The sequence below is a fragment of the Gadus chalcogrammus genome, chromosome 6, assembly GCF_026213295.1.
Source record: "Gadus chalcogrammus isolate NIFS_2021 chromosome 6, NIFS_Gcha_1.0, whole genome shotgun sequence".
Lineage (NCBI taxonomy): Eukaryota > Metazoa > Chordata > Actinopteri > Gadiformes > Gadidae > Gadus > Gadus chalcogrammus.
This window is the reverse complement of record NC_079417.1, coordinates 11,955,481-11,972,874: the sequence shown is the minus strand read 5'-3', so window position 1 is coordinate 11,972,874 and position 17,394 is coordinate 11,955,481. Positions and strand designations below refer to the sequence as shown.

General features: G+C 44.2%; 2 protein-coding genes across 4 annotated transcripts; both read left to right on the top strand.

Moving 5' to 3' along the window:
- Positions 1-31: 31 nt before the first annotated feature.
- Positions 32-14,517, top strand: septin5a (septin 5a). Of its 3 annotated transcripts, XM_056591471.1 has the most exons (12): positions 32-137; positions 305-318; positions 9,095-9,185; positions 9,477-9,563; positions 9,955-10,078; positions 10,204-10,338; positions 10,598-10,715; positions 10,849-10,950; positions 11,450-11,546; positions 11,927-12,062; positions 12,420-12,522; positions 13,141-14,517. In XM_056591471.1, exons 1-12 carry the CDS (start codon positions 92-94, stop codon positions 13,201-13,203), a joined length of 1,116 nt encoding a protein of 371 aa, XP_056447446.1. In that variant the 5' UTR covers positions 32-91; the 3' UTR covers positions 13,204-14,517. The 3 variants fall into 3 exon arrangements, with proteins under 3 accessions (XP_056447446.1, XP_056447445.1, XP_056447447.1); XM_056591470.1 differs by lacking the exons at positions 32-137; positions 305-318 and adding an exon at positions 7,299-7,817; XM_056591472.1 differs by lacking the exons at positions 32-137; positions 305-318 and adding an exon at positions 8,710-8,979.
- A 551-nt stretch (positions 14,518-15,068) lies between these two features.
- Positions 15,069-17,363, top strand: gp1bb (glycoprotein Ib platelet subunit beta). Its single transcript, XM_056591474.1, has 2 exons — positions 15,069-15,167; positions 16,261-17,363. The coding sequence occupies exon 2, from the start codon at positions 16,274-16,276 to the stop codon at positions 16,871-16,873; it is 600 nt and encodes a 199-aa protein (XP_056447449.1). The 5' UTR covers positions 15,069-15,167; positions 16,261-16,273; the 3' UTR covers positions 16,874-17,363.
- Positions 17,364-17,394: the final 31 nt, after the last annotated feature.

Genomic DNA, 17,394 nt, shown 5'->3' with positions numbered 1-17,394 from the left:
TCCCCCGACCTCGGATCTGTCAGTCGCTCGGGAAGGGGGGTGATTTCTCTCAGCCGTCCGATCGCGAAATCGAAGGGAGTGAGCGGTTAAGATGACTAGCAGCCTCAGATACAAGAGTCGTATCCCGATCAAAACAGGTACATGCCGCGTCTTAGTGTGGGTTTTTCTAATGAAATGTGAAATGTACCGATGGCCAATTATTCTAATAATTTCTGCTTGTCCATCTCCCTTGAATTCCCTGGGCGTCGCTCTGCATCCGTGCACCTGCGCCCCCTCTTCTATCCATCCTTTAAATGGCCATCAGACGAAAGCATCGAGGTAGGCCTACGTTACATTCTCCATCGTCTCATCTAATGGCTATCTTTAAACGTGTATTTGGACCAATGTCGCTTAAATTGTTATTCCCAGAAAACTCATTATGGCGTCGATTGCACCAACCAACGACAACACATTCATATTTCTTGACCAATATTATCAACAGCCTTTCAAGTACCCGCTTTTAAGTTGTTTTTTGAAGGAAATACTACGTCAACAGTCGATGGTGATGTGGGTGCTTATGCCAGGAAGATGCTTCGGTCATGCAGCCTACTTGACATACGGGTTAGATATTTTTAGATGTAGGCTACAGCAGGCCGAGTTCAGCGTACATGCACGATGCGTAAGCAGCGTGGTACCCAGGGGGGGATTTCATGGTAGCAGCATCCGGCAGTATATCGACCTGCTTATCCGACTTTATTATCAGCAAATAACAAAATATTTCGAGGTACTAACCTAATGTGTTTGGGTTATTGACTAATGAATTGTCAAGGCGGTTGTGGGCCTTTATTAACTCAGCACATTCTCAGATGACCACAGGTCTTCCTCCCCTGTCCCGCATGTGGTGTCTCATAACACAGAGAGAGAGAGAGAGAGAGAGAGAGAGAGAGAGAGAGAGAGAGAGAGAGAGAGAGAGAGAGAGAGAGAGAGAGAGAGAGAGAGAGGTGGTTTGACATGTGGCCATCCAAATCTTTTTAATATGATGTTTATTTTATGGAAAATGTTTTGCCTGTACACTAAATCGTACCACATACTGACCACTCTCTGACAGTCTCTGTGTCACTGAAGGGATTCTCAGATGTGTATGACTGTAATTTAACTGAGAATTGCCTCAGACATTGTTGCTCATCTTTTCAGGTCTGGATTATTTTGCATCCGTCAGTGCCCTTAATGGCTGGATGTTGGTCAAAGGGCGGATAGATTGGCCCCACCCACAGAGCTAGTCGTTGGACGCAGAGCTGGCCTTTGGCCAGTAGTTCTTGCCAGAAATACTTACTGAAAGCATCTCAGGTCAGCCGAACACACCACTGCAGGGCTACCATGGTCGTATGACGAAAATGCATCCATTGCAGATTTTGCCAACTTGTCTCGGTTTACAGCGGGTCTTAAAGGGGTTTATCCTGTCCAGAGACAGAAACATGATAATAACTAAAACTGTAATATTAAAATATCATATTAGAAATAATTCAACTTGAATCTATTGAACACGATCATTACAGTTTTGGTGTTTTTAATGAGTGAATATGATCTGCTGGGCTATGATAAATATTCAGAGAATATGTTAGGTGCTCTTCGTCTCCCACATGTTTTAGTGTGTCTCCTAGGCTCTTCGATCATCTTGCTGTTTTTATCGCCTCATGGATGTGAATAATCATAGTGGCAACGGCAGCCTGGCCACTATGTGGGCAGCAGGTCAAGGGAGAGTGAAGTTTTTGCGTAACAGACTGATATGTAAGAATCCTATGAAACTCATTCTGCCTTTGACTCTATCTGTCTCTATTCATTTCCTTTCTCCTTTAATATCCTTTATTCAACTCCTTATTTTTTTCTGTTATATATCGTATTTCTACACACGAATGTCATACTATTCTGTGAAATGTTGTTGCCAGGCAACAGAGCACCTCTACTCTAATAACGAAAACACAAAGGAACAAAAATTGTCCACTTAAAATCTGCCTGGATGGTACAACAATTGTAATTGCCAAACATTTTGTTACCATGGTTACACCGTTTTTTGGTTCGGGTAAAATAGCAAATAATTCTCTGTGTTGTAAATTCTCCTTTTTGTATCAGTGATCTGCAAGTGATCTACCCACGATGCTTTGCAGTGATCCCAGCGTGGGTGGTGCCCACACAAAAGTCAACCTCACAGACTTATAACGCAAAGAATTTACTACTGTAAATCCTGCTGGAGTAGACTTTGGCAGGCTGGCTTGTAAATGTAGAATCATTCCATAATCCCTGGATAAATAACTCCCTCAAGAATTCCAGGTATAAAAATAATGTAATTATTTTTATAATTTATTTTAGTATTTTTACTACATTGGATGCTTTTAACCATTCATCCATTCAGATACATGTCATTAAAGAATGTGTGGGTTATGCATGTTACTTAAAGGATAATTTGAGTATTTGGGTTACAATGTGATCCTTTTGGACAATAGCACCCCGCCTATTGTTTTTGCCCCTGAAAGGCTCAGATGGTAATCATAAAATCTTGCAATGAAATCTAGTTTTTGTAGGAAATCTCAACCTTCCTTCACCCAAATCTTTTATATAACACTTGGCTATGCTTTCGGTAGTCAAACACAACAAACCCTCACCGGGATTATTGCTCTCCAACTCTCACTCACGTTTCCACCGTTACTCTTCCTCCAATAACTCAACTCTCACGAGATCTCAGAGCAAGCCTTCTCCTTGACTGAGGCTTTGTTGTTCACAATAATAACAAATAGGTTAAAGAAAAAAGTAAAGGAAAAGTTTTTCTCTGAAGGGAGCCTTTTCCATAATGTTGTCAGACATTTATAACATCAATCTGAGCCTGTCAGTGGCACAACAAATAGTTTTAGAAGACGTGCATTGATGGGGCGTTATTACACCAAAGGATTACAAAGAGTATGGCTGCGGGGTTCTCACTCAATACTGGACCAATTCCAAAAATATGTCTGCATGAGTCCCTTCCACCCAAAATGATGGTACAATAGGGTCCATCTGTAAACGTCCTGAATGTATCCTTTAAGTCAGCCTATGGATAGAGCCCTGTACCTTCAGCTTGGGGACGAGTACCCTGACCGTCACCTTATCATAGGCCTTAAGATCATGGTTAGACATGCTGGTTAGAGCAGACCCATAGACTTGAGGTATCATTTCTTGCGTACTATTGTTACAGTGCATTGGTCCTTTCATAGCAACAGATCACTCTCTGGGGAAGTTGACAGACGTCAGGTGCAGCAGATGTTGGCCCACATGCATTCAGGTACACCTGCTTACTTTCAGAACATGTCTGCTGCTGTTTTGAGCCCCTCCACCTCCACCAGCCTCCGTTCAGCAGGTCTCTACTTCTCGAAACTTCCCGTCTCCATGACCTGCACTCGCTAAACGCCCTTCTAGACACACACACACGCGAGCATGCAAACCCACACAGGCAAACACACACACACACACACACACACACACACACACACACACACACACACACACACACACACACACACACACACACACACACACACACACACACACACACACACAAACACACGTACATGCACGTGCGCTCACACAAGCACACGCACACACACACATACACACACCCACACAAATACACTCTCCTTGGCCCAGATGGGACCACAGACCCACCCCTGAGCCACCCTCTATGGGGGAGACCAGGTGCGGAGCTGGGATAAGTGTGGCGGGAGGGACATGGGGGGTGGGCGGTGTATAATAGGAAAATCCCCTCCAGGGGCTTTGGCTCCACATGGGGTCGCGAAGAAAATAAAAGAAGCATTGTTGATGGCTATAAATGTACTGTGAGGCAACAACAACCTAAAGGGTCACATCATTGCATTGGATGCAATGTGAAAGTTTGAATTCCATGAAGGGGCGGTCAATTGAATGTGGGTTTTATTTAACAATGAAGATAGGATGATAATGATTAATAGTACCGATAGGCCTTATCTGCATAGTTTCATGATGATGATCCTTGTTGAACTGACATCAAGGTAATGTTTGTTTGCTTTGTTAAAGTGGATATTCTATTTGGCCTCAGTGTTACAGAACCTCATAAACCCACCTGTCATCTGGTTGTCTGTGTGTGTGTGTGTGTGTGTGTGTGTGTGTGTGTGTGTGTGTGTGTGTGTGTGTGTGTGTGTGTGTGTGTGTGTGTGTGTGTGTGTGTGTGTGTGTGTGTGTGTGTGCGCGTGTGTGGGGCAGTAATTTAGGGAACTATAACTTTTCGGCAGACCGTGAGAAATCTGGCAACAAATATTGTTTAGCGGAAGGAGTGCAGTTCTGAATATTAACCAGTTGAAATGAATGAAGTGTCTTCAAGATGACCGCTCCGCAACAATAATAAGAAATAAAAATAAGAAGTATATTTTTTATATATTTGAGTATACTCAAAAATCCTGTACTCTGCATCTACCCCACTGGTCTCCTCTATTGCCCTCTCAAAGTGTTCCTGTTTTCCGTTTCAGCTGACAGCCAGCGGGCCCCTAGGAGGGACACTCAAGGTTAATAGTGTGAAAGTTACCGAGGTGGGACAGCCCGTGGTTAGGGATATAAGAGGGGAGGCTCCAGTGCTCGCCAATGCTGCATCACTGGAGGGTCCCCGGGCTTTACTGTCGGTCTGGAAGCCCTGGGGTTAATGGTGGCGCCGGAGACGTGACGTGGACGCCTCTCAATGCTCTCATTTGAATTTCGGTTCTTCCTGTTGCGTAGAATTCGCAGTGATTTGCATTGTGTGTGTGTGTATGTGTGTGTGTGTGTGTATTTCTGCGTGTGTGTGTGTGTGGGTTTGTTGAGCTTCAAAGGTTCTTCCCTTCTTTGGCACAGGATTCCCTCTGCCCAGACCAGATCGGTCTATGCTGGTGAAGCACACCGCTTCCCTCTTGAATCCCATAACTCATTCTTATTCGTACCTTCTGACATCTGACATCTGACATCTGACCGATGCTTTACTTCTTCTTCAATTCTTAAACCTGAACTCGTTCAGTGTTCAAACTTGATTTTAGATCAATAAGCCTCACTCGACCGAGGGTTTGCTTCTCTACAACTCAGTTGAGTCTTTAGTGAAAATGGCGAGAATTATTTGATAAACTTTAATACAGGGTTGCATTCCTTGAATAAATAAATCCTCTATTAATCCTCTCTGCCTGCACGTCACCAGCCTAAAGTAGTTCACAGTGTTGGTATCTGGATCAGCTGAAGAACCTGTTGTGTATTGCTGCAGGGATGTCTCAAGTCTCTGCTTGAGCGAAAACCGTTCTAGCCAATAGACGGTCTTGTTGCACGGGCCCAATGAAACTGTTGACTATTGGTTATTTATGGACTTTGCAACTCGTCATGGCAGATGGATAGTGGCGACACAGAGAATTAGTGAGCGCGCCTGGTTTTATGTGTGTGTGTGCCTGTGTGTGTGTAGCTCTATAGCACTACCAGGACAGCTGGTCACTGAGAAACAGAGAGGGGGGAGGGGAAGGACGTTTTCTGGGGGCCATTGTGATCATTGTGTCACTTCTAGACATCTGTTAGTTGTCTTCTCTCAGATGGACCCATTAGACCGACAGACAGACCCCCCCCCCCCCACACACACACACACACACACACACACACACACACACACACACACACACACACACACACACACACACACACAGGCCTTTAACTTAAAATACATTTACAAACACCCCAAAGACAACGCTGTCCAGTAAGAGTCCATAAAGACAACATCTCTGTTAGGTCTTCCCTGAATTGAAGAAACCAATCAGGTGTTTTGGGGCAGCCAGCCTAAGAGCTTTTTTTCTCCTCAAACGTTATTGAGCTGTCGCCCCCTTGTGGCGTGGAGAGGACACACAGCATTTACTATTTAGTCATGTGTACTCTTTTACCCACAGCATCTTATATTCAATGTATTTAATTGACATGTGATTAATGAGTTGTGGTGGTACTGTGGTATAATGCCCCTGGAGGCCTACAGGTAGACTGCAGAAGATAGGGTTCGAGCCCACAACCTTTTGGCTGGGAGTCAAACACCCTAACCGCTATATTTATGTTTATATTTAAATATACATAAATATATACGTTTATATATATATTTACATGGGGGCAGGATATCCTACACATGCACCACTCCTGGTTATATCTGTACGTGGCATCGCCCCCGTGTTCTGCCCACATGGCAGGGAGAGAAACGCTCTACTCTGGCTAAACTCTGAGCCCGAGACATCTATTACGAGTCGGACACACCCATGCCGTACAACCGCACTCCCTGTTGGCTCCCGGCTAGCAGCAGCAGCAGCAGCAGCAGCAGCAGGCGGTGGCGTCGTCATCAGCACATCTGGAACCAATTGTGTCAGAAAAATGCTGCTGTGCTGAAAAAAAACAACAGGGTCTCTTTCTCCTCCGTACAGAGGCGGCTCGCAGGTCATGAACTGAGCCGGGTGCGACCAGGCGACGCGACAGGGAGTGTGTTGTTCTTTTGATCGCTCTTTAGTCTAGACCCGCCGGTCTGATCCTGTCTCTGTTTAACCTTGTTCAGCTTCTCTGCACTTTGGCTAACATTAATAGGCCTGATTGACAGGTTCCTTTACCTGGTAGGCTCTGTGTGTTTGAAAAGACACCCTGGCGTGTGTGTACTTGCATTGGGTCGGAGAGAGTCATTTGTTTCTCCCTGGGTTGAATTTGTTCAAGTGGTAGTGTCGCCATTTCCCAAAGGGTCATGTTCATTCAGGCTTCAGCTTTTTGTTAATGATATGTCAGCATAATGGTTTCTCTCTCTCTCTCTCTCTCTCTCTCTCTCTCTCTCTCTCTCTCTCTCTCTCTCTCTCTCTCTCTCTCTCTCTCTCTCTCTCTCTCCCTCCCCAAATGTCACTCTCTTTAACTCTCTGTGTCCCTTTCCCTTTCTCTGCCAGTTGCTGTCTGTAATCTGTCCCATCTCCATTCCAAGGTCCCTATAAATAGTCGGTCACTGCTCTCAATATGAAAGAATTTCAGTGAATTTCATTTCACTCCATGTGATATGATCAAATGTGTTTGAAATGTGCTAGTTCTCCACATTCTTGTGGCAGATGCAGGGTGAGTGAATATGTTTTCATTTAGACCTTTGGTTTCCTCTCTCTCTCTCTCTCTCTCTCTCTCTCTGGCTCTCTCTCTGGCTCTCTCAAATTGCTACCTCTCACCACCTCTCTCCCTCTCACTCTCTCTGGTCAGTTGTCTCCCTCCCTTCCAAGTCTGACCCCCCTCCCCCCTCTCCCTTTCTCTCTTTCTTTTTTGTCCGTCTTGCTATTTCTGTCCCGTTACACTCTCTTTCTCTCTCGCTCTTTGTTTTATTATCTCCCTGCCTCCCTTCTTTGTGAGAATTCCTGTCTACCTGTCTGAACAGGGCACGGTGGGCATGAGAACCGGGTGACAGAGAGAGACAGGGAGAAAGAGGGGGAGAAAAGGGAGTGATGCCGGCGGAGGTGAAGTGGGAGGAACGCTAGTAAAGAGTGAAAACAGGAAGTAGGCTGCGGGGTGAGATGAATTAAGTGAGGGGAACTCGAGGCGAGGACGTCTTCTACTCGGCTCACACACCGCTCCTCGCATTTCTCTGGCTGGCTCTCCCCCCCTCCTCCCCCCCTTCCCCCTCTCACCTCGCACTGAGAGGTCTTTTGCTCCGCGGGCTAGTTTTTAACCCTTCTTTTTCCCGGTGGGTGTCCTTGTGGTCTGGTATGGATGCCATCATGCTTCAGGAGAAACTAGTGGAGCGTCTGTTGTGCCCGCGCGTCCGGACCGCCAGGCAGAAGGTAAAACCCTGCAGCGACGGGACGTCCCGTCCGTTATGACAGGACCGGGAACGATTACTCATCTGAGACGGGACGTACGCGGGAATATATGTGTTGTTCGGGGGTTAGCTCGTGCACATGAACCAAAGCCCCGCCGTTGAGGAGCTCTGTGTTGCTTGTTCTCCTCCATCACGGTCCTGAGGTGTATGGCTCAGGCGTTGTGTTGTGCGTGCTGTTCGGGTGATGTCATGACAGATTAATAGGGCTGGATTGATTGGTGTGGAAAGAGGTTGGATGGGAACGCCTGGTTCCCATCAAGTGTGCGACTGCTCGTGGGTTTTTATGCTGAGTGCGTGAATGTCGACATTGGAATTTTGTGGGGTGAATCTCCTATGGATGATTACTGTGTGGGCATGTGTAAGTGTGCATGTGAGTTTGTGTGTTTTTGAGTGTGTGTGCTCAGGCAAATGAATATGCCCTCGAGAGCCCCCTTGCCCATGGGCTTGTCGGAAATGCCTATGACAGATTTTGACAGTTAGCAAAGGACACTGACTGTGTTTGGCTTGCGCTCTTCGAGAATGAAAGGGGCTTTTCATTTCTGTTCAAAATAACTTCTGTCTGTAGACTCATTTACCAGATAGAGAAAAACTGGCCGTGAGTCTCTGTTTACGCTTGTGATTCTCGACGGCCTATTGGGTAAAGGGGCGAGGATGATATTTTGCCAAAATCAAACTAGCTGTCTGCATTCATAGGCTGGTATCCTGTGGTTGAGCTGTGTGTGTGTGTGTGTGTGTGTGTGTGTGTGTGTGTGTGTGTGTGTGTGTGTGTGTGTGTGTGTGTGTGTGTGTGTGTGTGTGTGTGTGTGTGTGTGTGTGTGTGTGTGTGTGTGATGGGGGAGAGAGACCAACAGAAAGAGAGCAAGAGAGAGTTTTTGGGTGGAAAAGCTGAGGTCTTCGTTATTCTCGGTCGGCTCAGCAGAATACAGATTGCAATAGCGATGCATTTTTCCGTCCACTTGTAGACTTTGTAGTTGATAGAACCTGCCTGCCGTTCGTGGAATATTTCACTGACCTAGAAGCAACCAAATCGATCCTGTGTTCGCATTTTGAATTGATCTGTGCCTCTGTGATCCATGGAGCCCTCTGCACCTTGTGAGATAGCCGCTCTGCCAGGGGACGCTCTAGTCAGTAACAGTAATGCCGCACCCAACTAACTACAGTATAATGTCGTCTGCATATGACTTAACTTTATAGACTTTATCGTCTATTAACCCGGCTCCCTTGTTCTTCTCCCTGCAGGAGAAGCAGTATGTGGGCTTCGCCACCCTGCCTAACCAGGTGCACAGGAAGTCTGTGAAGAAGGGGTTTGACTTCACACTCATGGTGGCCGGTAAGGGGATATAGGAGAGCTGTAGTCTGAAATCATACTGCCTGTTATTTAAAAAAAAAGAAGTCTCAATGCTGAATGGTTCAATGTTTTACTGAGTCCGTATGGCATTTCAATACAAATGGTTTTCATTAAATACAATTTTCTTTCTTTCTGTCTATCTTTTTATCCTTTTTCCCTTCTATCTTTCATCCATTCCTTCGTTCCTTCATTCTTTCTTTCTTTCTTTCTTCCTGTGTTTTTCTCATTCTTTTTTTCCTTCGTTCTTTCATTTTTTCTTTACCTCCTTTGCAGGAGAGTCTGGGATGGGGAAGTCCACTCTGGTGAACAGCCTGTTCCTGACTGACCTCTACAAGGACCGAAAGCTGCTCAACGCTGAAGGTGGGTTCTTTCACACACATACACACGCACGCACGCACGCACGCACGCACGCACGCACGCACGCACGCACGCACGCACGCACGCACGCACGCACGCACGCACGCACGCACGCACTCACGCACGCACGCACGCACGCACGCACGCACGCACGCACGCACGCACGCACGCACGCACGCACGCACGCACGCACGCACGCACGCACACACACACACACACACACACACACACACACACACACACACACACACACACACACACACACACACACACATACATACATACATACATACATACATACATACATACATACATACATACATACATACACGCACACTTGCACCTGAGTTTCCCTTCAGGGTGTAATGAAGTGTAATCCTATTTTATCTTGCAGAACGTATTAACCAAACTGTGGAGATCATAAAGCATACAGTAGACATTGAGGAGAAAGGGGTGAAACTCAAGCTGACCATCGTGGACACCCCAGGGTTCGGAGATGCCGTTAATAACAATCAGTGGTGAGTTCAAAGTTCAGAGTATTGACCTCTGCCGATACCTGTTTCTGATTGGATGAAATTTATGTAAAATTGTCCTTCTGGTGTGTGTATGTGTGTGTGTGTGTGTGTTTGTTTGTGTCCTACAGCTGGAAGCCCATCACAGACTACATAGATCAGCAGTTTGAGCAGTACTTTAGAGATGAGAGTGGACTGAACAGAAAGAACATTCAGGACAACCGAGTCCACTGCTGCCTGTATTTCATACCTCCTTTTGGACACGGGTAATAATGCATTTGCAAGCACACAAACACACACACACACGCACACATGCACGCATACGCCTATGTAAATATTTAGACTTTGGATCCTTTGAAGTTACAGTAAAAACACTCATTTAAAGCCATATCTTGTTTACTAATAGCATAAAAAATGCACAAATTTAGCTATTTTATGCAATAGTATTAATATGCATTCAGTTGGGATTGTTATTCTAAAATGTTCATATGAAATCGACATTGAAGGCTGTGTTACGCTTTACAGGCTGCGTCCGGTGGATGTGGAGTTCATGAGAGCTCTTCATGAAAAGGTCAACGTAGTTCCACTCATCGCTAAAGCTGACTGCCTCACACCAAATGAGATCAAGAAGCTCAAAGACAGGGTGAGCAGAGCTCAATGTGTCTTTGCGTATGGATGTGTGTGTGTGTGTGTGTCTGTGTGTGTTTATTTTCGTTTGCGCCTACTTGTGTCAACATGCTTTTGCCTGTCCCTGTGGTGTATGTGCGTGGTTTTAGATACGAGAGGAAATTGAGAAATTTGGCATTAAAGTGTACCAGTTCCCCGAGTGTGATTCTGATGAGGACGAGGAGTTCAAACAGATGGATAAAGAGCTAAAGGTGAGTGAGCCTGCAGGAACATTTACATTTCTATGTCTCACAGAGAAGTTGCATGTTGTTATTCACCAGTAGGCCCCCTTAGTTGCAACAACTGGTGGAAGAAGTACTTTATATTGATGTAGTGTGAATGCTCCCCATTCGATACTATGGTAAACTCATAATAATACTGTTTGATATAACTATATTTAAATAACAAAAGTCTGTGAAAAGTTGATATTTTGCATATATATAGAGTGACTACATGTATGTGGTAATCTGTTGTTTAAGAAAAACTTTTTTTTCAAACCTTGGTTCATCTTTTAGACATCCTAGTAGTTTAGTGTATTTGACAGTGAAGAGTTTCGGTAGCATTTTGATTTATTTGAGTATTTGTAGATACTGTTTCCAGGAGTATGTTGCTACGTTCACTTGGATGGTTTGAGCGATCTGTCCCCCGCTTGAATCCAGGTCATCCATACAGAAGTGTCCCTCTGACGTGTCTCTGTGTCGGTGTGTGTAGGAGTGCACTCCCTTCGCGGTGATCGGCAGCAACACAGTGGTGGAGGCTCGGGGCCAGAGAGTCCGAGGCAGACTGTACCCCTGGGGCATCGTGGAAGGTATTCCCCCCACACCTGGTAGCCTTGCGTCGGGCAACGCTATTAATATCATGCAAGAGGAAACTTCATAGCGGCAGAAGATTGTGTTTATGGCAGCACAATGAACAGTGCACAAGAGAATACAAGAAGATAAATAAAATAGGAATGCCAATTTGAATACACAATGTTATGATTCTGATTCTGACTCTGATGATGTTATTGATCCCTGGAGGAAATTATTTCTTTGAGTTGCTCAGTTCAAGCAAGAAATATCAACCAAAATAGATAACTAACTACGTAATAACTAAAGGATAAATAAATAAGGATATCACCATGAAATGATGGATTCTATGTCTCTCTCTCATTCTCTCTCTCTCTCTCCCTCTCTGCGTCGCTCTCAGTGGAGAACCAATCCCACTGTGACTTTGTGAAGCTGAGGAACATGCTGATACGCTCTCACATGCACGACCTGAAGGATGTGACCTGCGACGTGCACTACGAGAACTACAGGGCCCAGTGTATCCAGGAGATGACAAGGTGTGTGTGTGTGTGTGTGTGTGTGTGTGTGTGTGTGTGTGTGTGTGTGTGTGTGTGTGTGTGTGTGTGTGTGTGTGTGTGTGTGTGTGTGTGTGTGTGTGTGTGTGCAGGCACATGGGTATGTGTGTGTGCTGCAGCCACGTGTGTATTTCCGTGCATGAGCTTGTGTCTATCTGTGCCTGTTTGCGCTCGAACACGGGCCGGGCTCTCTCTCGTGCGTAGGGGGAGGGGGGCTGTGGGTCATGTGGTGTCGGTCTTGTTGGTTTAACTGCGTGGCGTAAACGCTGTGTTCACTGCTGATTCCTGCAGATCACAAGTTGTGATATGATTGTTCTTCCAACTCCACGTGTCTCCCAGTAAACTGGCTCAGGACAACCGGATGGAGAGCCCCATCCCCATTCTGCCCCTGTCCACTCCGGATGCGGAGACAGAGAAACTCATCAAGATGAAGGACGAAGAGGTACATGTCTGACACGGCTGCTTACACAATGATGCACTGGCCTACCATGTACAATATAGTCTAATACAATCCATGTAAAACAAAGTACATGTTCTATGTTTATGATGCAATATGTCATGATACAACATGGCATGATATAATGTGACCGTACATGACATTACGTGATATAATATAAGGGGATATGAGAGCACAACAAATGATTCATTTGTTCTATTATTTTTAAGTGCTACTTTTAGTTAACCTGACACGCCACATGGTTTGTTAGATAGAACCATCAGGAAAGTCATCCTTGGAAAGTGTTTGGAAAAGGGTCAGCTCTTTCAAATAAAATGTTTGCAGGTGATTGGATGAACAATCTGCATATTACCATCCAACAGGTATCACGTAGATCGACTAGTTCCTCTTAGGTTCCTCTCAGAACGCCAATTAGTCCTAGAAAAATGGATTACCGCATGATCATGATCTTGCAAATCAAGCTAAACATTAAGAATCCCATGGTCTAAATTCAGACAACAACTTTAATCGGTATAGCAGAACAACCAATTTAGGAACTTACGAACTAAGGAACACAACGATCTATGTGCCCTTCCTCATCCTCCTCTTCCTCTCTGATTGCAGTTGAAAAGGATGCAAGAGATGCTGAACAAGATGCAGCAACAGATGCACGAGAAAGATCAGTGACGGCTGACAGTGCGCAGAGCTGGTACTACAGCGACACCAGCTGTACAAGGCCCGAACTGCAGTCAGACTTTGCAGCGGCACTTAACGCAACTCAAAACAAGTGATATATTTTGACAAGTGACAGCTACATGTGATCTCATGGTACTTGGTGCTTTGTATATTCGGTCTGCCTGAAAGACTGTGCTATATTGGAGGGTATTTTTGGAGCCTTTTCCCCCAGTTTGGTTGGACCCCCTTGCTGTGGTTAGTTCTAACATATATAATATAAATGTGTAATTTAAATTACTACTCAATGTTTCTAATTTATAAATTCTATGCTAAACTTTTTGGATATTTCATCAGGGTATGACTATTTGTGCTATAAAATGCTTTGTAAGGTAGCTTAGTTTTATGATGTTTGCTAAACATAGTCTTTTTTATTGTGTGTATGTGAGCGTGAGTGCAAGTGTGTGTGCCTGTGTGTGTGTGTGTGTGTGTGTGTGTGTGTGTGTGTGTGTGTGTGTGTGTGTGTGTGTGTGTGTGTGTGTGTGTGTGTGCGAAACATCCTCCATCTCCTATAAATATTGTCTGATATATATATTCTTAAGAGTCCGTCCATAATGCATTTTTGTAGCGTTACTACAATAACTTTTATTTTAACTGATTCATAAGAACAAAAAAAAAAAGATGTTACCCTTGTTTATTGTGTTTGACTGCCTGAACATTTTCTTTCTTTTCTTTTTACATTTGCCAGTCTATTTTAAAATGCACTTATTGCCAGTGGCTAAATGTGAACGAAAGGGCTTATGAGGTTGCTACGGTCACGTGCGTAGTGCATGTGAGAGCATGCTACAGTTAACTCTGTCGCTGGTTAGTATAACCATGAGACCTGACCAGACCCTGTGTCTCCTTCAAATGCATCATGATCTTTGTTTTGTTGAAGCATACATACCGGTTAAATATATAGATCAAACCTAAGGAACAAGTTGACATTTCTCTATTTACAACGCAAGTTTTGTGTGTGAGGAGATACATTGTAAAGTGTTTGTTTGTGTGTGTATGCGTGAGTGAGCAAACGTATGTGTGCATGCGCTTGTATGTGTGTGTGTGTGTGTGTGTGAGTGCGAACGTACGAGCGTGTGCACACATGTCTGTGTGTGTTCACATGCGCTTTGGTGTGATAAAAGTGCTGTATCCTACCTGTTCCACCCTTAAGGCTGTGACCTCCATCTGCCTGAGCTGTGCTGTAGGTCTCAGGTTGTCACTTGTTCCCGAGCTATGACCATATGGCAAATAAACAGACTGGAATCACAAACCTTTGAACTTTGATCTCAATGCATTTTTTTGGGCGCATTGTTTGTGTATTTATAGTTTTATGATGACACATGGAGGGGAAAGTGAGAATGGGATATTGTTTTTGATGGCACATAAAGATTAACATAGTAGGATGAAGGAAAAACTAACCATTTACCGTAATAGAACAACTTCATCTCAAAACATTCATGCTTTGGTGCATTTATATAAAGGACCTGCTGAATATGATGGCTTAAAAGTCGGTTTAAACCATAACACCGGCGGGAAATCCCCCTCCATATTTGACATGTACTCCAGGCAAATATACTGATGCAAGAGAAGATTCATGCTGTCACCATGTCACTACCAAAGGCGGTTTCCTCTTCCTCTGTCTGCCTCAGACTTATGTATTTGTGTGTGTGTGTGTGTGTGTGTGTGTGTGTGTGTGTGTGTGTGTGTGTGTGTGTGTGTGTGTGTGTGTGTGTGTGTGTGTGTGTGTGTGTGTGTGTGTGTGTGTTTCTGTGTTTGCGTGGGTGTGATATTTTTGAGTAGACATAATTTACAGGGAGCTTTATCAGTAAGGGCCAGCTGTACGTCCCACAAACAGTGACAGAGTCCCACAGACCTATCTTGTCAAAGAAAAGCTATAGGACGCACAACTGTGAAGCGACTGCATACGAAAACTCCAGAAGGTAAATAACTCTTGAAACATTAAATTATTTTGATGATATAATTACACTGACTTAACCATGATGCATACAAAGGTGTAGTTAATATTTGTTTAAGATGATCGATTGAAGTCCTAGTTTTTCCAAGTACTAGGTCAGTGCTTTATATTTAGAATACACATTTGCTTATTCTGTTTGATACACTTGTTTGGAACTACTGTGTTCAGGGTCACCATCTGGTTAATAATTATATTTCAGTTCTAGACGTGATATTTTTTCTACTTTGGTGTAATCCAGTTGTGTAATAAAACCACACTTAAACATGTGATCATGCCTTATATCATTAATCAAACCCGTAGACGTTTTGAGGCTTTCATTTTACATTTAATTCAGTGATAACCCTCTACTAAACATAATTAAGATTTTATTATTTTCAACCAATATGTGTTTTTCATTTGGAGCATTATGGAGGAAACTCTTTATGATAACAGACTGCATTTATCATATGTGTTCTTATCAGTCTTTGACACGTTCCCTTGGCATCCTTTACTGGATGTATATACATCATACATCAATATTTGTTATTTCCAGGATATTATATCTGCTTAGTTGTTAAATTCTCCTGAATTGTGTTGGTCGTATTGTCCCGTGTGACTGGACTCATATACTAAATGTTGATCAACAATTATTATAAAATGTTCCTCTTTCCCTTTTCAACTATCTATTCTCTTCTCCCCTGTCCTCTTCTGACCTCTTCTCATTTGTTCCCTTCCGATCAATTATATTCTTCTCCTTATCTCCTCTCCTCCTCTCATATCCTCTCATATCCTTTCCCCTCCTATCTCCTCTCCTCTCCTCACTTCTTCTCTCCTCCCTTCTCCACTCATCTCCCTCTCTTTTCTTCTCCTCTCTTCTCCTTTCCTCCCTTCTCATCTCATCTACTTCTCTTCTCCTCTCTCCTTCTCTCCTCCCTTCTCCTCTCATCTCCTTCTCTTCTCCTCTCTTCTCCTCCATTTTTACCACCTCTCCTCTCCTCCCTTCTCCTGTCATCTCCCTCTCTCCTTTCTCCTCTTTTCTCCTCCTCTCCCTCCCCCTCCTCTCCCTGCCCACTCCTCAGATTGAGCAACGACATGATGGACCTTTTGCTCTTCAGTTTGCTCTTCCTGCTTGGAGTCAAAGGGCAGGAGTCATCTGTGTGCCCTCACTCTTGTACCTGCAACCAGGGTCACGTCAACTGCAGCCACAAGTCCCTCACCAGCTCAATGCTCCCCTCCCATTTTCCGCCTGGTACAACCCAAGTCAATCTCAATAACAACCTGTTGACCATCCTACCCAATGGGCTGTTGGACGACCTGCCCAACCTCCACTCCGTCACTCTCCATGGCAACCTGTGGGCATGCGACTGCGGGGTGCTCTATCTGCGAGCCTTGCTGACCCGTCAGCCCAGCAGCGTTCTCTTACCCCTCAACGTCAGCTGCACTTCCCCTTCCAGCCTGAGTGGCAGGCTGGTGATGCACTTGACCGAGGAGGAGGTGCTGGAGTTTTGTCACTACTGGTACTGTGACCTAGCGCTGGTCTCCCAGGTGTGCCTGTTTGTGTTTATGCTGGTGCAGGTGCTGCTCCTTTTGGCCGTCATCGTCTTTTTAAGGAGGTTTGAGAGACTTTCGAGGGAAGCGAGGAGAACCAAAATGGAGACCTCTGCATTTGGCGAAAGTGTGATGGCGAATTAATGCGAGGCACTGAAGGAAAGCCGCACCTGATTCCAGCCTATTGGATCCCCTTATCATGCCTATAGCTCATTAAATAATGCTCAAGGAGCATGTTGTTGTTTTAGATGTTATAAAGGCCCTATATTTTGATTTAGGCACAACCAACTGTAACTCCAAAGTTGAGTCTATTTAGTTTATTTAATTCATCTTTATACATACTTATGTGTACACATTATTTTCCCAAAACAAATGTTATTATTTTTGGGAATCAAATAGCATTCTGTTACACTTGATGTACTGTATACTGCTTTATATTACAAGATATTTTTTTACTGAGATGACATATTTGCGTTGTGCATCATTACAATTTATTTCATTATCAAAATATTAAAAACTGTATTAAAGTATCACAGCTCTATATTCATATTTTATTTCTTTTTATTTATAAAAAATCATATATATATATTTCACACTGCTGTACTCGTAATAAATTGTTCATGCAAGAATGTCAAATGGCAATCTGGTGTCTTGTCTTCTGTGAT